Source organism: Hipposideros armiger, unplaced genomic scaffold, assembly GCF_001890085.2.
Source record: "Hipposideros armiger isolate ML-2016 unplaced genomic scaffold, ASM189008v1 scaffold_287, whole genome shotgun sequence".
NCBI classification, from domain to species: domain Eukaryota; kingdom Metazoa; phylum Chordata; class Mammalia; order Chiroptera; family Hipposideridae; genus Hipposideros; species Hipposideros armiger.
This window is the reverse complement of record NW_017731637.1, coordinates 1,321,664-1,339,632: the sequence shown is the minus strand read 5'-3', so window position 1 is coordinate 1,339,632 and position 17,969 is coordinate 1,321,664. Positions and strand designations below refer to the sequence as shown.

Below are 17,969 nucleotides of genomic sequence, written 5' to 3'. Positions count from 1 at the left end.
GAGTATGTGGGCATACACAGCCCTGAAGGAACTGTCCAGACATACCTGGATGTACACATCCACTAACATACATACATATCCAGGTATCCAGACACGCACAGGTGCACCAAGATCCATATATACAAGCCCAGATACACACACCTAGACACACATAAACATATTCAGGCACACAGTTCTAGACACAACGCCTCTGTATTTTTACCTGACCAGCTGAATCCAGTGTAACACTGTGAGGTATGTTGAACTTGGCAGGCCCTGTCCCATTTTCTCCATGCAGCCAAAGCATCATGAAATCTACAAATGGTAAACATATATGGTCAGAGCAACATACAGAATGCCTTATACATCTGCATATTCTATTTTATGTCATAGGTTGCAGGCAAATTATTCAATTATAACCTCTTTCCTCGCTTTCTGTTTACATACCCATTTGCCTAAGTCTTATGATTTACAAAGAAAAAGAACACTGCTTATTTCAAGCAAGTAATCTTTTTTTTTTTTTAAGATTTATTGGGGAATTGGGGGAGGGTAACAGCATTGGGGAATCGGGGAAGGGAAACATACAAGTTGCTGTTCTTTTGTTCTTCAGTCTAGTTGTGAAGGACGTTGCTTCACTGGCCCATGTTGCTATTATCATTGCGCTCTTCCCGGGTGAGGCAGTTGCTCGCTGGCCATTGGACAGCCACTCACGGCGGCTCTTGGAAGCTCATGTTGGCTGCCAGGCACTCACACTGGCTGCCGGCCACTCACGGTAGCTCACGGCAGCCCACTGCAGCCTACGCCATTGCCAGCAACTCATGACAGCCCCACTCCAGGTTGAGCTGTTGTTCACCATCTTAGCTGTAGAGGGCGCAGTGTAACTGGCCCATGTGGGATCTGAACCGGGGCCCTGCTGCTTAGAGCTGGTGTCCCAAGCCAACGCTTAACCAACACACCACTCGGCCGGCCCCTAGTCCCCCCAATTCTTAACTGGCTAAAATAACCACTTATTTGTTGAGCCCACTATAAATTTTCATACTGCCTCCAGTTCATTTCAAAGGAAACGCCTAGCTTTTTGTGAATAAGCAAGTCTATTATCAGAATCATTAATTATTGGCCATCCCACACATCTGTTCTGGGTTTTCCCTAGTAATACACTTGAGCCCTTTACACACAGATTCATATACAATAGTTACAATATTATACCAAATATCAAATTAAATCCAATTTACTAAATAATGTTCTTATAATATCATATAAAATTAAGCCATGTACCTTGGGACAACTTGATCAATCTGTTATTCAATCCTCCATCTCCATCCACAATGTAAATATCTCCTGTGTCCTCTACATATAATTCTGCAGGGTTATCAAACTGCAAGGGATTCAAACCAGTGCCTTTTTTGCCTGGGGTACCCAAGACTTGAACAAGATCACCGTAGGAATTGTATTTCTTAATAGTATGGCCATAGGATCCTATAAAGACAGGCATGCACATTTCACAAATATAACCACTGTACAAACATTTCTGTTTTTCAAGTACAGTTGACCCTTAGACAACAGAGGATGGCGGGGTGGTTAGCGGTACCAACGCCTGCACAGTAGAAAATCCATGTATAACTTTTGACACGCCCAAAACTTAACTGTTAATGGCATACTGCTGGCTGGAACTTATCAATAACATAAAAACTCACCTAAAACATATTTTGTATGTTATATGTATTATACATACATTATATACATACATATTGTATTCTTACAATAAAGCTGAAGAAAATGTTATTAAGAAATCGTAAGGAAAATACATTTACAGTATTTATTGAAAAAATCCACATATAAGTGGACCTGTGCAATTCAAACCCATGTTGTTCAAGGGCCAACTGTAAGCTGAGAGCAAAAATTGACAGAGTTAAACAGTAATCAAAAGTTAACAGGCTCAGATAATTAAATGTTATATTTGATAAGCAATAGAGCTTCTTCATCCATTATAGCCACATCTGCTTATGAAGTAAAATCTCAGGTACTTCAAAAATAAGTAGATTCTCAATTCAAATAAATAAAACTAAAAAAAACTGACTCCTTAAACAGAAAGCTCATGTTAAATTATTGGCACACCATGTTCCATTTTAATCTTATGACCTTGAATAAACATTACTTGTAAAAGGAAATCAAGAAGAAACTGGAAAAGGAACAATTTATATTTGACAACTGTTATTTCACTCATTCATGTGCAGATCTTAAATTTTAGTAGGTCAAAAAAATGTATAACACAGATTTTTTTTTTTTAGCTGAGCCATCCTGCCACCTGTTGGCAACTCAGCGGCAGCTCAGCTCGGGCCAGACTCAAACCGCTGTTGCTCAGAGCTCAAACCCTTGAGCAAGCTCTTAACCAACTGAGCCACTCGGCCGGCCCAACACAGATTTTTTTTTTTAAACTACATTTTCTGGACGTCAGAAAAATGACGGTATGGGGGGTTCCCTCTTGATCTCTCGTCTTCAAGTTACAAGAAGTTGAACAGCTACAGGAATCCCTGCACAATACCCAAACATGCCTGAGAGACCCATGCATCGAAACATCTGGAGGTGGGTGAAATGGGGCAAACGGAGGAGGGAAGGGAGAAGTGCAGAGATGGGTGCCGCAGACCTAGGCCAGAGCTCACTGCAGTCCAGGAGACAAGAGGATTGAGACTGCAGAAGCCCTGTCTGTGGCCCACAATCCTGCCTGAGAGATCAGCATACAATACGGATGAACCCATAATCGGGGCAGAGACCTGGGGGCAAAGATCAAATGCAGAACTGCCACAGCTGTGGTCTAGCAGCTCACTGCCAAGCAGAAAACAAAGCCACAGAGCAAGGCCAACTACCCCTACCCTCCCAGAGCTCCCCTCACTTCACCCTCCCATTGTCAGCAGGGGGCCCCACAAGAAACTGTAGCAGTGAGTTGTTGGATTAAAGAACAAAGTATCTACAGCCCAAGAACAGGAGAGAATTCCTGGGCAGCAGACACACAACACTTTGCAGCTAATCTCAGTGATAAGGGAGGAGATATAGAAGTGCAGCAGCTGTGGTCTGGCAGTCACCATTACTCATATTATATATATTATCATACATATATATACCACATCTTCTTTATCCAATTGCTGGATATATAAATATAATGGAATATTACTCGACCGTAGAAAAAATGAAATACTGCCATTTGAGACAACATGGATGGATCCTGATTATCATGCTTAACAAAATAAGTCAGACAGAGGAAGTCAAGAACCATATGACTTCACTGACATGTGAGACATAAAACTGAAAGTAACAAAAGAACAAGACAAATAAACAAACAAACAAAAACTCATAGACACAAACAACAGTTTAGTGGTTACCAGAGAGCAAGGGTTGCAGGGTGGTAGAAGAGGGTGAAGGGGGTCAAATGTACGGTGATGAAAGGGGAAATGACTCTGGGTGGTGAACACACAATGTGATATACAGATGATGTATTATAGAATTGTACAGTTGAAGCCTATAGAATTTTACTAACCAATGTCGCACAAATAAATTTAATAAAAATTAAAAAATAATAATAAACTATAGTTTCTACAAGTAGAAACAAATTCAAAATTCAACCCATTAAGCTTTCCTAAGAAGGGAATAAATCTTTCCAAAGCACTAGTGTCTTATCTTCTCACTTACATTAAAATTCCTGTTGGTTACAATTATCTTACAAGCAAAAGTATAAAGTAGAATCTTAACAAATTGGGAAAAACCATAAAGCAGTGAGCCAAAATCAACATGAAGGCATACCAAGCCCACTAACTGCTAGTTGTTCAAAAGATAACTGGATATACTGAGCTTACTGGAAATAAAGTGAATTAGCTTACAATTCTATCTTGAAAATTATACTTATTATACTTGATTTGGAAGCTTTAGTTAAAGTTTGTAGCAATAATGAGAATAAAACATTAAAGAAAGCAATCTCCAAAGTTTCTAAAGAACTAGCAATAGACAGAATACCAGTAATGTTTTTTTGGTTTTTTCTTTTAAATGGCTGATTTGCAGCCATGTTTTCATTAAAGGGAATTTATTCCTTTGAAAAATAGGAAGAAATAAAAAAACTGGTTTTCAGATCTGTGCATGGAAAAAATCAATCACAGAAAGAATGAAGAGGTCATGTGTGTTCTTTTTATTTCTGGAATCAGTGAAGTATTTTATATAAAAAAAAATCAAACGAATGGCATGAATTGAAAAATAAAGGCCTTTACCAGTGGATCCTTTAAAAAAAGGTCAAATAGTGCAAATTTTATTACAATGAACTCAGAGGTAATCTAGGTTTTTTGATTTAAACATAATCTTACCATCCAAAATACAGCTTGAAATAAATAAAGCATTGGCTGAGGCTCAGAAACCTTTTGGGTTCTGAGAACAGATGTGGTAATGGCACTTATTATAAAAACTGAGGCCTCATTAATTCCAAAATAGTATGTGAATTAGCCAGATCTGGGGAAACAGGCTGTCTCTCAAGATATGAATGTAACCGGGCTGAGGAATATTACAAATAATGTCTTTTTTATCCCATTCCTTACTGAGATTATGCCAGGTTATCTCTGGTACCGTCTTGTTATATTCAAACAGCTACCTCTGAAAATTTATCTCCACAGCTCTAAATTCAACTTGTGGTTACTTTGTTTTGCAGCGCATTCTACTAAAATATTTGATGGAAGAAAGATTTCAGCATTGCTGCAGTCAGTGGGATTTCAGAAGTGTTAACAATTTCTGTAAATCTTGCATTTTGGGCAACAAAGCAATTCTGGTTTCTTAGTACAATCTCTTTTGAAAGAAAACTGGTAAAGGAAAATGAGAAGCAAGGGTTTCATTCATTGGCTTTTAGAGCTTACCATTTTATTTGACTCCATAGAAGGGGCTTAGAATTATTTAATCTGAGAAGAGCAACTGATGCTTTAAAGAGGAAAACACTCTTGTCAAGTTAAAAGAAAGATCATAATTATAGCCTTCTTATTAAATGTCTTAATTGTACAGAAGTACACTTTATTTTTAGAAATAAGTGATTTCATGAATCATTAATGAAATTACAATTGGATTTGGTAACTCTGATTTTAAAATGTACAAGCAAGAACATGAGCAAAGATGTAATTTCTAGCAAGATAATTGAATAAATATTAGTACACATACCACTTCCTACATCCGTGATCCAGACAGATTGTTCATGTAGTGTACTGGCTGCAAACATACCGTGAGGTGTGTCAACTGTGTAATTCCAGGATCGTAGGAAATATCCATCCTCTGTGAACACTAATACCTTTTGGATATTATCCCCTCTCTGAAGGAATACAAAAATAACTGCTTAGGTAGCATCAGTTTTAAGGAAGTAATCTTATTTTGGCAGGGAGAAACAAAAATTAAAGGTTAACCAAGGAATTTAGTAACGTTTAAAAATCCAGCTTCAAAATCGAACAATATGAATACCTATCACATTCAAAGCCAAAATACTCACTTGAAACCAATTCAAAAAACAAATTCCAGAACTGGCATAAACGTATATGGTTACTTAGTACAGTAAAACAGGCTCTTGTTTCCTTTGTGTTCCTAATTTTTTTTTTTAAATTCCAATTTGACTTACTTGGGCTATGTAAACCAGTCCATTCAGAGAGTCAACTGCAACACAAAATGTTGTTCCAGTAAAGTATTCTGAATGCTCAGGCCAACTCACATCCAGCCGGTAAAGAATTTCCTCAGTTTTCCAGGAAATTTGAAAAGCAAACTCCCTTAACACCTTAAATGAAAACAGAAGATTAAGATTCAGTTTACCATCTAGGTTAAAAAAGGGAAAAAAAGGTTTTAAGCAGTCTTGACACCTGACCCAAAGGTCAGAAATGATTGGGAAAAAATGGGCTTACATGTTTAAAGGCCAAGGCGACCACAATACAAATCTGCAAACTATTTGAGGATGTAATGGGAGCAAGGAAAGAGAAAATAAGGAACATGTAGCTGCACTATCTACAAATGCTCCTCGACTTACATGCTGATAAGCCCATCAAAAATTGAAAATATAGTAAGTCGAAAATGCATTTATTACACATAACCTACTCAACACCATCGCTTAGCCTTAAACGTGCTCAGAACACTTAACATTAGCCTACAGTTGGGCAATTACCGTGAGTTCCATTCAACTCAAGAAGCCTCCCTCTTCTCATCAGAGCAGAAGACACAGATGTGCGTTTCACAGACACGATGAGACTCGAAAACATTGCTGACAACACAGTACAATATACTATACAGTATCCGTTGTTTGCCCTGATCACGTGGCTGACGGAGAACCACCTAGCATCATGAGAGGGTAGTATACTTGCATAGCGCTAGCTATAGCCCGTGGAAGTACAGTGTCTAGTGAATCGTACCGCTTTGGCACCATCATAAAGTGGGAAAATCACAGATAGGGACCCTCTGTACATACATTTTAATACTAAGAGACAAGGGGGTTCTGCTCCCCCTGCCCCCTCCCAGATTTGAGACAAGCTGGTGCGCCCACCACCTCCATCCCAGGAGGGCAGAGTCGCCTCTCAAAAGTGCTATCCACACACCCAACAGCTATTTTCTCACTATTCAACTCACCGGAGAGCCACAAAAACGCGAATGCAAAACCAGAAACGCAAGAAAGAAGACAGCGCCAGCTGCACAAAACCAGAATCTCGCCATGACGGAACAAGAAGCCCGACGCCAGGGGCTTCCGCAGGCGGCTGGGGACAGCCGGACAGCCTCAGGTCCACACGGTTCCTCGGTGCACAGAGCCTCCGGCCTCTGGGCCGAAGCTATTACCTCCAGCCGTGCCCCCTGGAAGCGCAGGGTCTGAGAGCTGGAAAGGAGCCCAGAGAACGGCGGAAATAAATTAGAACTCGGATTCCCAGAGCGTTCCTGGGTCCCCACCCCCACGTCACGTGCCTCGGGCTGACCCAGTGACCACCCTTTCCCGCCCCTAGGGGAGGTCTACGATGAGGACTTCTCCTGTGTCCCAAAATAAGGGCACCCATAGCTGTGCCTTAACCGCTCGACGTTCATTCTGTATAAATTAAGAATGATCAAGCAGAAGCTAGCACACACAAACCCAAGACACAGGGGTGTCACCCTCAAAAAACGACTTCCAGGCCCTGCAAAGGATTTCATCCGTATCCGATTCCGGACTCTTCAGGCATACTCCATTGACACCTATGTTCCCACACAAGGTCCCCTCTGTTGGCTTCCAGGAAAGAGTGGCCTAAACAGGCGGCGCAGCGCTGAGTTTACTCGCGCGCGACGGGCTTCATTGAAGGCCCACATGGTCCGGTGGGAACTGTAGGGGTAACCGGGAAGGGCTCCTGGCAGTGTCGGCGCTGCGGTGCTCCCGAATCCCCCTACCCGAGACCGTGCCCCCCTTCCCCCGGCTCCCGGTGCTCTCCGGCCGCCGGTCCGCTCCCGGAAGCTGTGGCAGTTGGTAACAAAGAGCCTGCCAGGCCGCCGCCGCCGCCGGGGCTGTGGGACCCAGGAGTCCGGCGGAGCTGCTGCGGGTGGGCGCGAGCCGGGCCATGAGTCCAGGTTCGTGGCGGTGAGTGCCGGCTTTGGAAGCGCGGGTGCGGGCGGAGAGGCCAGTGCCTGCCTCCTCGCCGCCCGCGGGACTCGGGGCGCAGGTGCCCCTGCTCTCCCTGCCGCTCCACCCAGGAAAGAGGCTTGACGACCGACCCCCGGTGGCGCCTGGCCTTCAGCTGCAGGGGACCGACGCTCAGCCCTGGCTGCCAAACCCCGGATTTCTCTGCGGGACTCAGAGAGGACCCGACTCTTCCCCGAGGTGTCCTGAAGCTTCGTGCAAAATAGCTGGGGAAGCCTGATGGTGTTTGTTTTTCATAAAAAGTTTTTATAAGTCTCCGTTTTTAGAAATTTTTGCAGAGTTTGAAGTACTGTCTACCTCTTCGCATCCTATCTCCTGTTCCTGGAGTCTTTTTCTACTCAGCTATAACCATTTTTACTATCGGAGCTGACCAGGGATGAACGTTTTGTAATTGAAAGTATAACTGTTGTAACCACGTCAAAGAGAGTAGTCAAGATGGACAAAAAGTCCTTTGAAACGGTGCTGGATGAAATTAGAAAGGTAATTACACTTAATTCCTTAAATCATTCTATGAGCTGCGAATCCCCATGGTTTATTCTCTTTGAGGAACTGCGTGCAGAATGTGCAAAATACGGGTTTTAGGATTGCAAAATTGGTTGGAATTTTAACGTATAGGGTAGGAGCTTATACCTTGATACATTTCACGATACGAATAGAAATGAAGTTATGTTAACTATAAACATCTTGAGAATCAGAGCAGTATTGTATTCAGAGAGTTCTTGGTTTCGGAGCTGGCTCTACAAATCTTTAACAGCTCTTTACTTTTGAATAAGTGATTTAGTATTTCTGAACCGATATCCTCATATTTTGGTAACATGTAGACAGTTTCTTTAAAAGTGGTAGTTATGACAGGTTTTTCATATTTGAGGAGTGGCAGACTAATATTTCCTGGGCAGGACAAAATTATTGCTCTCATGAAGTGCGACGTTAAGTTTAAAGTCATGATCTTAGGAATGGGCTTCAATAACTTGAATTCTAAAACTTTTTTTCTGCTTTCCAAGTTTTTGCTTTTTTTGAGTCCATTGTATGTAGACTCCCAGAATGAATCAGACAGCAAAAAATTTTGGAATGTGGCCTTGAGCATAACAGTAACTAGTGCAAAAATAAGAGTTTACTTAATTATAACTGAAAGGACTTAACTGTAACATTCTTCTGCTAATCGAGGGTAGAACTTCTGGGCAATTATCTAATTTACATACCTTTAAGACCCTTCCCTGAACTGGAAGGATTTGTTACCTTGTGCTCTAGTGCTTATTTATTTCAACTTATGAAATTATTAACAAAATTGCCTGTGGACATGCTGATTTTCTTTATTCTTTATAAAGGAAAATGTTTTTCGTCATCCTTTAAGTTTTTTCTTTTTCAAATTTGCAGGTGAGGTGAAATTTGCATATTCAAAATCTCTTTTTGAATGGGATTTCTTCTGCTTTTGGAAACCCAGTTTGTTCAGTTAAGATCTGCAATAAAATATCAGCTTGCTAACTCTGTATTTAGGATTTGCCAAAATTTGTTCATGAGCTGATATTTAACTACTGTTTATGAGAAAATAACTTGTGGATTCAGGTAGACCAGTAGATTTCTACTGTTGGACGCTATAGGGTGTCATTTTACATATTTTCTCCCTTCTAAGTTGTGAAAAGATCACATAGTAAATACTAAAGAGAGGAAGAGCCAATTTTTCAGAAATGAAAATTATATTCACACAGATAGCAACTTAAGTCCTTATTTCTGGTTTACAAACAAAGTGCGTTTTGCTTTCTATGCCAAATAATTAGATGCATCAACATTATCTTGTTCTATCTATTAAAATGTGATAAGAACATAGGCATGTCTAAATATGAGAGTTACTATTGGTTTTTTTTTTTAAAGTTACTCTTAGACTTTGTAAATGTAAATCAGTTTAAGCCAGGTAATCTCTTCCTGAGTGTCACCATAGGTCCGTAGGTAACACTGGTTGTCACTAATGTCTTTTAAGCAAAGCATGTAAGAAGGCACTAGGGAAGGGGAAGAAAGGAGGGGAAAAGGCAATGCTGAATTTGCTTTTCAAAAAGGAGGTAATGATAATAGCCATAATTATTGAGCACTTAACAGTGTGTGCCTGTTCTAAGCACTTTCTGAATGCTATTTGATTTGATCTTCCTAAACCCACGAAGTATAGGTACTATGCTCTTAATTTTACAGATGGCAAACCTAGTCTCTGTGAGCATAACTAGTTAGTTAGTTCAGATTACCCAGCTGGCAAATGGGGAGAGGTCCAATGTTCAAATAAAGACAGCCTGACTCCACAGTGCCATGCTGTTGTGCCTAGGGGTACAGCCGGGTCTCAGGCATTGATGGAAGAATTGAGACATGTTGTGGCATCAACACAATCCAGGAATTTGTCCAGAACTTACTTTTGACTGTGTTCAGTAGTGATAATCAAACTTCCAAGAGCACATTATCCAAAACCAGCCCCCACTTCAATGAAAATTAAACTGAGCACCTTGGCTGTTTTTCTTAGTTGACTGGTTGTAGTAATAGTATTTTCTCCTAGCAGAATGATATGTGGAAAGTACAAATACCATTGTTTTATAGTAAAAGCAAAGAGATTAGTTGATTTTTAATGATTAATAGTTACCCAATAGTGATACCCTGGTGTTTCCATCTCTAAGCTCGGCAAATAGTCGCAAGGAGAGCGTATATGATTTCAGTCAGCTCTAGATAGTGCTGGTTTAAGGCCGCTGGACTTCTCACTGAATTTCCCAATGATAGATGCCATGTGAAGAAAGGAACCATCATTTACTGAACACCTATTATATGTCAGGTCTATTATTGACTTTTAACCATCATAGTAATTCCGAAGGTAGGTAGTGAATGGTGTTTCCTTTTATGGGTGAGGAGGCTCTCAGGGTAATTAAAAGGCTACACTGCCAGTTAGTGGCAGGTGCACAGAATGAATTCAGGGCCTTCAAGGCTCCTTGGGTTCTCATATCCCTGCAGAAATACTGAGAGTCTCGACTAGACCTTGTCTTATTCCTATTTCTCTTATCACTTAGCACATAATAGATGCTGAATAATAATTGTCTGATGGATGAGTAATATCTGATACATTTAAGCTTCTAAAAAATGCAATTTGGTTGAATTGGGGATGTTCTGAAACTAACATTTACAGAAATTCTATATGTAATTTCTATTAATGTCAAATCCCTTCTATTACAATTCTATTCCCTTTCTGTGTAGGAGTGAGTAGGGAGGCCCAGGAAGTTTTCCTGATATGTCAGTCTCAATGTATTCTTTATAGCATGGAACCTGGAAAGGTAGAATGTCATGTCACCACGATCACTTTAGCTGCCTCTGCATGATGGGCTGAAAAAGGTCTTCCACTGTTTGAGTTGGTTAGGCATTTTTGTTATATGCGAATAACTGTTCTGTTTACATAATTAATGCTGTTTTTCTATGTTTTTTAGGCTGTTTTGACAGAGTACAAATTAAAAGCAATTGAATATGTGCACGGATATTTCTCAAGTGAACAGGTATTTCTGTTTTGTTTAAGCAAAAGTGTTTTTTGTTTTTTTTTACATAATGGTCTGGTTAAGGTCTATTTACCTGCCAGTCAGGGTCAGAATTACTTTTATTTTGTTGCTGTATTTATTCAGGAACTTTAGAAACTTTCAGTTTTGGTAGAAAACTTGACACAATTTATAGTTTGGGTATTTTATAAACATAGCCCCTTTCACCACAGTATCATGGTAACATGATTTTAAAGTGCAGTATAAAAAACAGCAGTTCAAAGTGTTTGTCATTCTGGACACGGTATCATAAATTTATAAACTAATGGTAATTATATTCAAATTTGTATAGTACTTAAAAATCAGTAATTGCAAAATTTACCACATATTATAAAAGAAAACGTGGATAAATGGTGAAGTATTTTATGCGAAGCCACTCAGTAAAAGTTTTAGCAATAAGAAAAAATAATACAGTCTCTGATAAGTAGTTTCAATAACTGCCAGAAGACCAATGGTAGTTTAATGAAAATGTTTACCCAACTTTAGGGGGAGCTTGCTGATTTAAAAAAAATATGTATGCATGTACACACACACAACACACGCCAGATTTCTGAGGGGACACTTGGAAAATACTTGATGGGGAAATAGGGCAGACATAGAAATATACATCTGGAGAACTGTTCTGGGAAAGGGTAGGAATGTAGATAGAGTAGACAATGTATGAATCTACAGATTTATACTATCAGTTAGTAAATGCTCCAACTTTTCATCTATTTCTCTAGACCTTCAAACCTTGATTCTGCCTACTAAATTCCTAAAAGCTACTATGTGATTTGCATGTGTTGCTGCCTGTTTAATGACTGTTTTTCAACCATTACTTTTCAAAATCACCTTGTGCTTTTTTTTAATTTAAATATTTTGAAAAGATTTATAATTTCTCACAGGTAAAGCTTTTCGTTTTTGGATGTGTGTGTGTGTGATTTTGTAGAAAACTTTCCTTAGTGGTTACGCCACTTTCTAAGGGTGTGACCTTTTAAGCCTACTTTCTATAGTGAAGATTTTTTTGTGTGTGTATCAGACATGATAGTTTGTAAAGTTTCATGGCTGGTAAAGTGCCAGGTAACATTTACTATTAAAAACATTATTTCTATAAAAGTACATAAAATACACTCTTTCCAAATTATCTAGAAAGTATGCATAATTCTTATTTGCTATTTTTGTATCTCTTTATAAGGAGTAAAAAATATTTTTACTCTTCTACACATACCTCTCCAGTTTATAGCATTAACCTTCCTTTGTAGAATAATTGAGACCTTAATACATTTTCAGGAATGCACAGTAAAATAATTCATTAACCCAGATTTTATCACCCTCTCTTCTTGAGGGTGTTTTGTTTTTTGTCTTTTTTTTCCCCGGAGTGTCCTTAGGGGCAGTGAACCAGGGTGGTAGTGACCGCGCAGAGACTTCAATGTTGTGTGTGATCCTGATTCCCGGCTCACCTTTTACTAGCCATCTTGCAATATCTCCCTTATTTGTTTGAAGTTCACTGGTGGTGAGGGAGAAAGCCTGATGCCCTGTGCTCTCAAAATGACCTACCATTTAGAAGCTGTTGATGCAATTCATGGTGATGCCTTGTTTTAGGGAATAGACCTGTGGTGTGAATATGAGTATTACGCCCTCCAGATTCAAGTAAAAGAGTAGAAGTTAGTGGACCTACACTAAACCACGCGACTGAATACCCTTTGTGATTGATTAAAACTGTCACTCTCCACTCTCAAGTTTTCCATTCATAACTATATCTATATATTCCCTAAGCTGACATTTTATCTGCATCTAGTATTTTCCCAACCTTCCTTTAGGTACTTCCTTTTTCCTATATCTCATACTTTATTTCTAAATGAGTGTCGTCCGAGACTTTCTATGATGAAGGAAGTCTGTCTTCACTATTCATTAATGGTAGCTACCAGCTTCATATGACTGGTGAACACTTTAAAATGTGGCTTGTGCCAGTAAGGAACTGAATTTTTTATTTGACTTTATTTCAGTTGATTTGAGTTTAAGTAGCTGCATGTGGCTACTCTCTTAACACAGTCTAAACTCTGGTGCCGTGCTTACCCCTCATCATGTGGGCCCAGGAAGCACATTTTGAATAGTAATTCAAAGTACTGAAATAAACCTTGCAGAAAAGTTTTCAAAAACCTTGTCATTAGCGCTAAATCACTTCTTTGCTTTCAGGTGATTGATTTACTGAGATATTTCTCCTGGGCTGAGCCTCAGTTGAAGGCAATGAAAGCATTACAACATGTAAGTAACTTACTTTTCATTAGAATGTAGAATTTAAGTATTTTGAATTCTCCCCTAGTTTTCTGTAATTCATCTCAAGTTGTAATTAGTTTGCATTAGAAAAACTGACCCTAAATTTTGTCATACTTTGATTATTCAAAATAACTTAAAAAAATAAAACTTCTCAAACTGTACATTTGAATTGTGTGTACTATACTAATAAGTTGTACACCCTAGAGTCCTAATTGGCAGATTGGAGCAGAAAATATTTATAGGCAAGCAAAACATAGGAGTTGAACTTTTAAGTATTTTTATACACTTTATTCTGTTTTTGGATATCTTCACCCTCTTCTATTTGGTCTTAAAAGAATAGTCAGGTGGGTTTATACTACATTGTTAGGATAAGACTGTCCAAATGCACTTTTAATGATGATGGAAATGTTTTATAGCTGCACTATCTAGTATGATAACCTGGCTTTTGAGCACTTAAAATATGTCTAGGCTGCCTGAGAAACTGTATTTTTAGTTTTATTTAATTTTAATTTAAACAGGCACAGGTGCCTATTGGCTGCTGTGTGGATAGGACAGTTTAAAGCCTAGATTAATAGAGGTATCTAATTCAAACAGTATCTGGCTATATAGGAAGATTTTCCTAGGAGTAACAGGCGTGGGTAGCTTTAAGGGAATCTACAGATCCTTAAGTTTCTAAACTAATTTGCCTAAGAATGTGTGGATCTGTTAGTGCTTCTCCTCTTTAACAATTGTTTTTTTTTCTACTTTACAAAAACCACCCATGGGTGAATGGTTATCTTAGCCATCCACCCATCATCTGGGGATGAAAATCTTTTTTCAAGGGCCAAAGAGGCAATGCAGCCTCCTGAGAGGGAGAGAGCAAAGCTGAGAGCTTCTGTAAGAAATAGTGTTGGGGACCTTGCCTTATTTTATCAAGACAACAAACTCATGATAAAGCTCTGAGGCTGATTTGCCTGTCTACCTACCTTAGAATTAAAATTCAGAGGTGCGATAGCTAGCACAGGCCCAACTTAATGCATTTATTTGAACTAAATGAAACACAACCTTTTCTGACCGAGTAAGTCTGTTTTCACACTGAATACTAATTTTGACAATTAGGTTACATGATAGACATTTTCATAAATGATTGTTAAAACAATAGTTCCAGAGTTTTTACAAATATATAATAAACATATATAAGAAAATCAATCTTTTGCAAATATTTAAACTTCTGGTAAAATTTTTAGATGTCAGTTTAAAAACATGCAAATTAGTTTACCAATTCTTTTGGTGCTACCTGAGTAAAAATGTTTGAAAACCACTGCCCCAAATTTGAGGAATCTGTTGGGTGTTGATTCTAACTGATCATCTTATATTGACCTTCCTTTTGAATTTACTCCACTCTTAACATCAATCTATAAATTGGTCAAATGTTCTACCTGCTCTTCAAATATAAAGGTACCCTAGTCAAATAAATTATGTAACGTCCCACACAACATTGGAGTGCCACAATGCACATTAACATAAGAGTTAAGAAATTCTGCATTGAAGAAATTAGTTTAACCCATGTTTTCCCTAACTGCTGTGATTGTAGTACTCATTTTCAGTAACACTATTCAGCACCATGGACCTCATTTAGGAAATATGGATTATAGCACACCTGCTGCTCACTGAGGAATGTAATTTTTTTCTAACTACTTGAGCCAATATATCTCCCATATTTGTAAATATCCTCTTTTTATCAAACCTTTCTGATGAAAGTAGTACATGTAAATTTTTTTTCTATAGATGAACACATTGAAAAATGTGGTTAAAAAAGAGCACATAGGAGAAGTTAGAAATAGTTACATTGAAAGGCTGAAATTTGATTCACATACAGGTTAGGACTTACTTTTTTTTTTTTAACTTTTTTATTGGGGAATTGGGGGATGGGAACAGCGCTGGGGAATTGGGGGAAGGGGAACAGACAAGTTGCTGTCCTTTTGTTCTTCAGTCTAGTTGTGGAGGACGTTGCTTCACTGGCCCAAGTTGGCACCATCATTGCGCTCTTCCCGGGCGAGGCAGATCAGTCGCCGGCTTCTGGACGGCCGCTCACTGCGGCTGCTGGCCACTCACGCTGGCTGCTGGCTACATACAGTAGCCCATGACAACCCACTGCCGCAGGGGCTGCAGCCTACGCCGTCGCCGGCGACTCACAGCAGCCCAACTCCAGGTTGAGCTGTTGTTCAGCATCTTAGCTGTAGAGGGCAGTGTCACTGGCCTTCATATGTGGGATCCGAACCGGGGTCCTCTGGCGTCCCAAGCCAGCTCTTAACCAACGCGCCACTCGGCCGGCCCTAGGACTTACTTTTGAGTAAGCAGTTTTTACCTCAAATATTTATATTGCAAACATTTAACTATGTGTTCTCCCAAAATGGCAATTTCTGGCATGAAAATTTCTTACGTTGAAATTAATACTATTTTTTATGTTAATAGAAAATGGTGGCTGTTCAGCCAGCAGAAGTGGTCAATATACTCAACTGTTTCACCTTCAGTAAAGACAAACTGGTTGCTCTTGAACTGTTAGCTTCGTAAGTATTCCTTTTTTTTATTTCATTAGAAGAAATTTGGAAGACTTTTTAAGTACCTTTTAGCTCTGTGTTAATGTGTCAGAATTATATTAGTAAATGGAACTAATAAAATCTATGAAAGCATAGAGCTAAATTCTTTTTTTATTAGTTTCAGATGTATAAAACAATGTAATAGACATTTACACCCCTCACAAAGTAATAACCCCTCTCCCCCAGTCTACTACCCCTCTGACATCTTATATAGCTGTTATTATTACAATACCTTTGACTATATTCCCTATGCTATACTCCACATTCTGTGACTATATATATATATATATTTAATTATAGTTGACATTCAATATTATTCAGTTTCAGCTTCAGGTATATAGTGCAGTGGTCAGACAACTACACAATGCATGAAGTGGTCTCCCTAATAGGACAAGCGCCCATCTGACACCCTATAAAATCTTTACAACATTATTGGTTATATTCCCAAACTGAGTTTCATATCCCTGTGGCCATCTTGTGGCACCTAATTTGTACTTGCTAATCCCTTTACTTTCTCTCCCATCCCTACCCCCCTAGAACTGAATTCTTATATCAAAATATCTAGTGTACTTATTACTATACACATGATTACAGAATAATGTGGCTTATCAAGTTTAATTATTTATTTTGATTTGTCTGTATTTCAGTGATTTGCTTTGCCTTCCTGCTCTGAATAACTTGAAAGGCTCGTTGATAAAGCCATAGGATTTATAGTTAGATAGGTTCTGCCATATTCTGACAACATTTTTTTTGGCATAATATATACTTATTCTTTCTGGACCTTATTTTTCTCAGTTGTAAACGTAAGGATGTCACCTACTTACTAGGGTATGTGAACTTTAAATACTGTAAGATATGTGAAAGCCCCTAGCACAGCATTTAGTAAATGATTATAACGAATGTAAGCTCAAAGAGAAAAGGAACCTACTCTTCTACATAAATGGAATTCTGTAAGTTGTTGTTTATTTATAACATGCATTTTTAAATCTCTTATATGTGTATAGATGTCCACAAAAACACAAAATTAAAATTTAGCATAAGGTAAAACTTGATCTGTAGTCAATCATGATTTTTATACATTTAACACAGGCATTTGTTCTATTGCCATAGCTCTTAACATTCACTGAAAGGGTATATTTTCAAGAATCTCAAAGTAGTGAATTTTATTTACAGTTGTTAATTATGTTGTTAATTTCAAGTAACCAGGTAAACCTCAGTTAAGTTATATTTACCATCTTTATATAACGTATTATTTATATTCACCAAATAAAAGTAAATAATTAGTCACACTTTTCTCCCTATGTCATGGGGAAAAGCTTACTCAGATATATTTGTGTGGTAAACAGATGGTGTTGGCCTCTGTATGTTGTCCAGGGTCTTAAATGAAAAGCTAAATTGTATTTCTTTGATAGAAACATTGTTGATGTACAAAATTCTCGTCCCATTGAAGATTTATTCAGGATAAATATGTCTGAGAAGAAAAGGTGCAAGAGAGTACTTGAACAGGTAATTTTCTCAAGATTACTGTATAAATGGTATGTTGACTTTTCTGGGTGTTGGTGAAGAAAAAAGTACCAATCTTATTTCTGTATTAACTTTGATGAATAACCTGCCTACTGTTATATGACAATTTGGTTAAGAGTGATGCCCCTGCAGTCTTTGGAGGAGAAATAGAGCTGAGTGAAGGGGACACTGGAGGATGAAAAGATGGTTTGAAAGTGAGAAGCCAGGGGCCGGCCAAGTGGCTCAGTTGGTTAAGAGCGCGAGCTCTGAGCAGTAGTCACCGGTTCGATTCCTACTTGGGCCAGTGAGCTGCGCCCGAGCTGAGCTGCCACTGAGTTGATGAAAGTGCATTCTCTTAACAATAAGATTGCCAGTTCAACTCCCACACGGGAAGGTGGGCTGCGCCCCCCTCCTCCCGCCCCTTCCCTGCAACTAGATTGAATGCGGCCACTGGAC

At 38.8% G+C, this 17,969-nt stretch overlaps 2 protein-coding genes across 2 annotated transcripts in view; one reads left to right on the top strand and one right to left on the bottom strand.

The window, feature by feature from the left end:
* NHLRC3 (NHL repeat containing 3) overlaps positions 1 to 6,927 on the bottom strand; it is an 11,598-nt gene extending 4,671 nt beyond the window's left edge. The window contains exons 1-5 of the mRNA XM_019658700.1: positions 6,601 to 6,927; positions 5,609 to 5,761; positions 5,161 to 5,308; positions 1,255 to 1,455; positions 203 to 294 (exon numbers count right to left, since the gene is read on the bottom strand). Coding sequence (XP_019514245.1) covers positions 203 to 294; positions 1,255 to 1,455; positions 5,161 to 5,308; positions 5,609 to 5,761; positions 6,601 to 6,684 — 678 coding nt within the window. The 5' untranslated portion in view covers positions 6,685 to 6,927. The remainder of the gene's footprint in view (positions 1 to 202; positions 295 to 1,254; positions 1,456 to 5,160; positions 5,309 to 5,608; positions 5,762 to 6,600) is intronic.
* A 326-nt stretch (positions 6,928 to 7,253) lies between these two features.
* Positions 7,254 to 17,969, top strand: part of PROSER1 (proline and serine rich 1) — a 41,104-nt gene continuing 30,388 nt past the window's right edge. Inside the window, exons 1-5 of the mRNA XM_019658719.1 lie at positions 7,254 to 8,107; positions 11,074 to 11,139; positions 13,351 to 13,419; positions 15,886 to 15,980; positions 17,423 to 17,516. Coding sequence (XP_019514264.1) covers positions 8,063 to 8,107; positions 11,074 to 11,139; positions 13,351 to 13,419; positions 15,886 to 15,980; positions 17,423 to 17,516 — 369 coding nt within the window. The 5' untranslated portion in view covers positions 7,254 to 8,062. The remainder of the gene's footprint in view (positions 8,108 to 11,073; positions 11,140 to 13,350; positions 13,420 to 15,885; positions 15,981 to 17,422; positions 17,517 to 17,969) is intronic.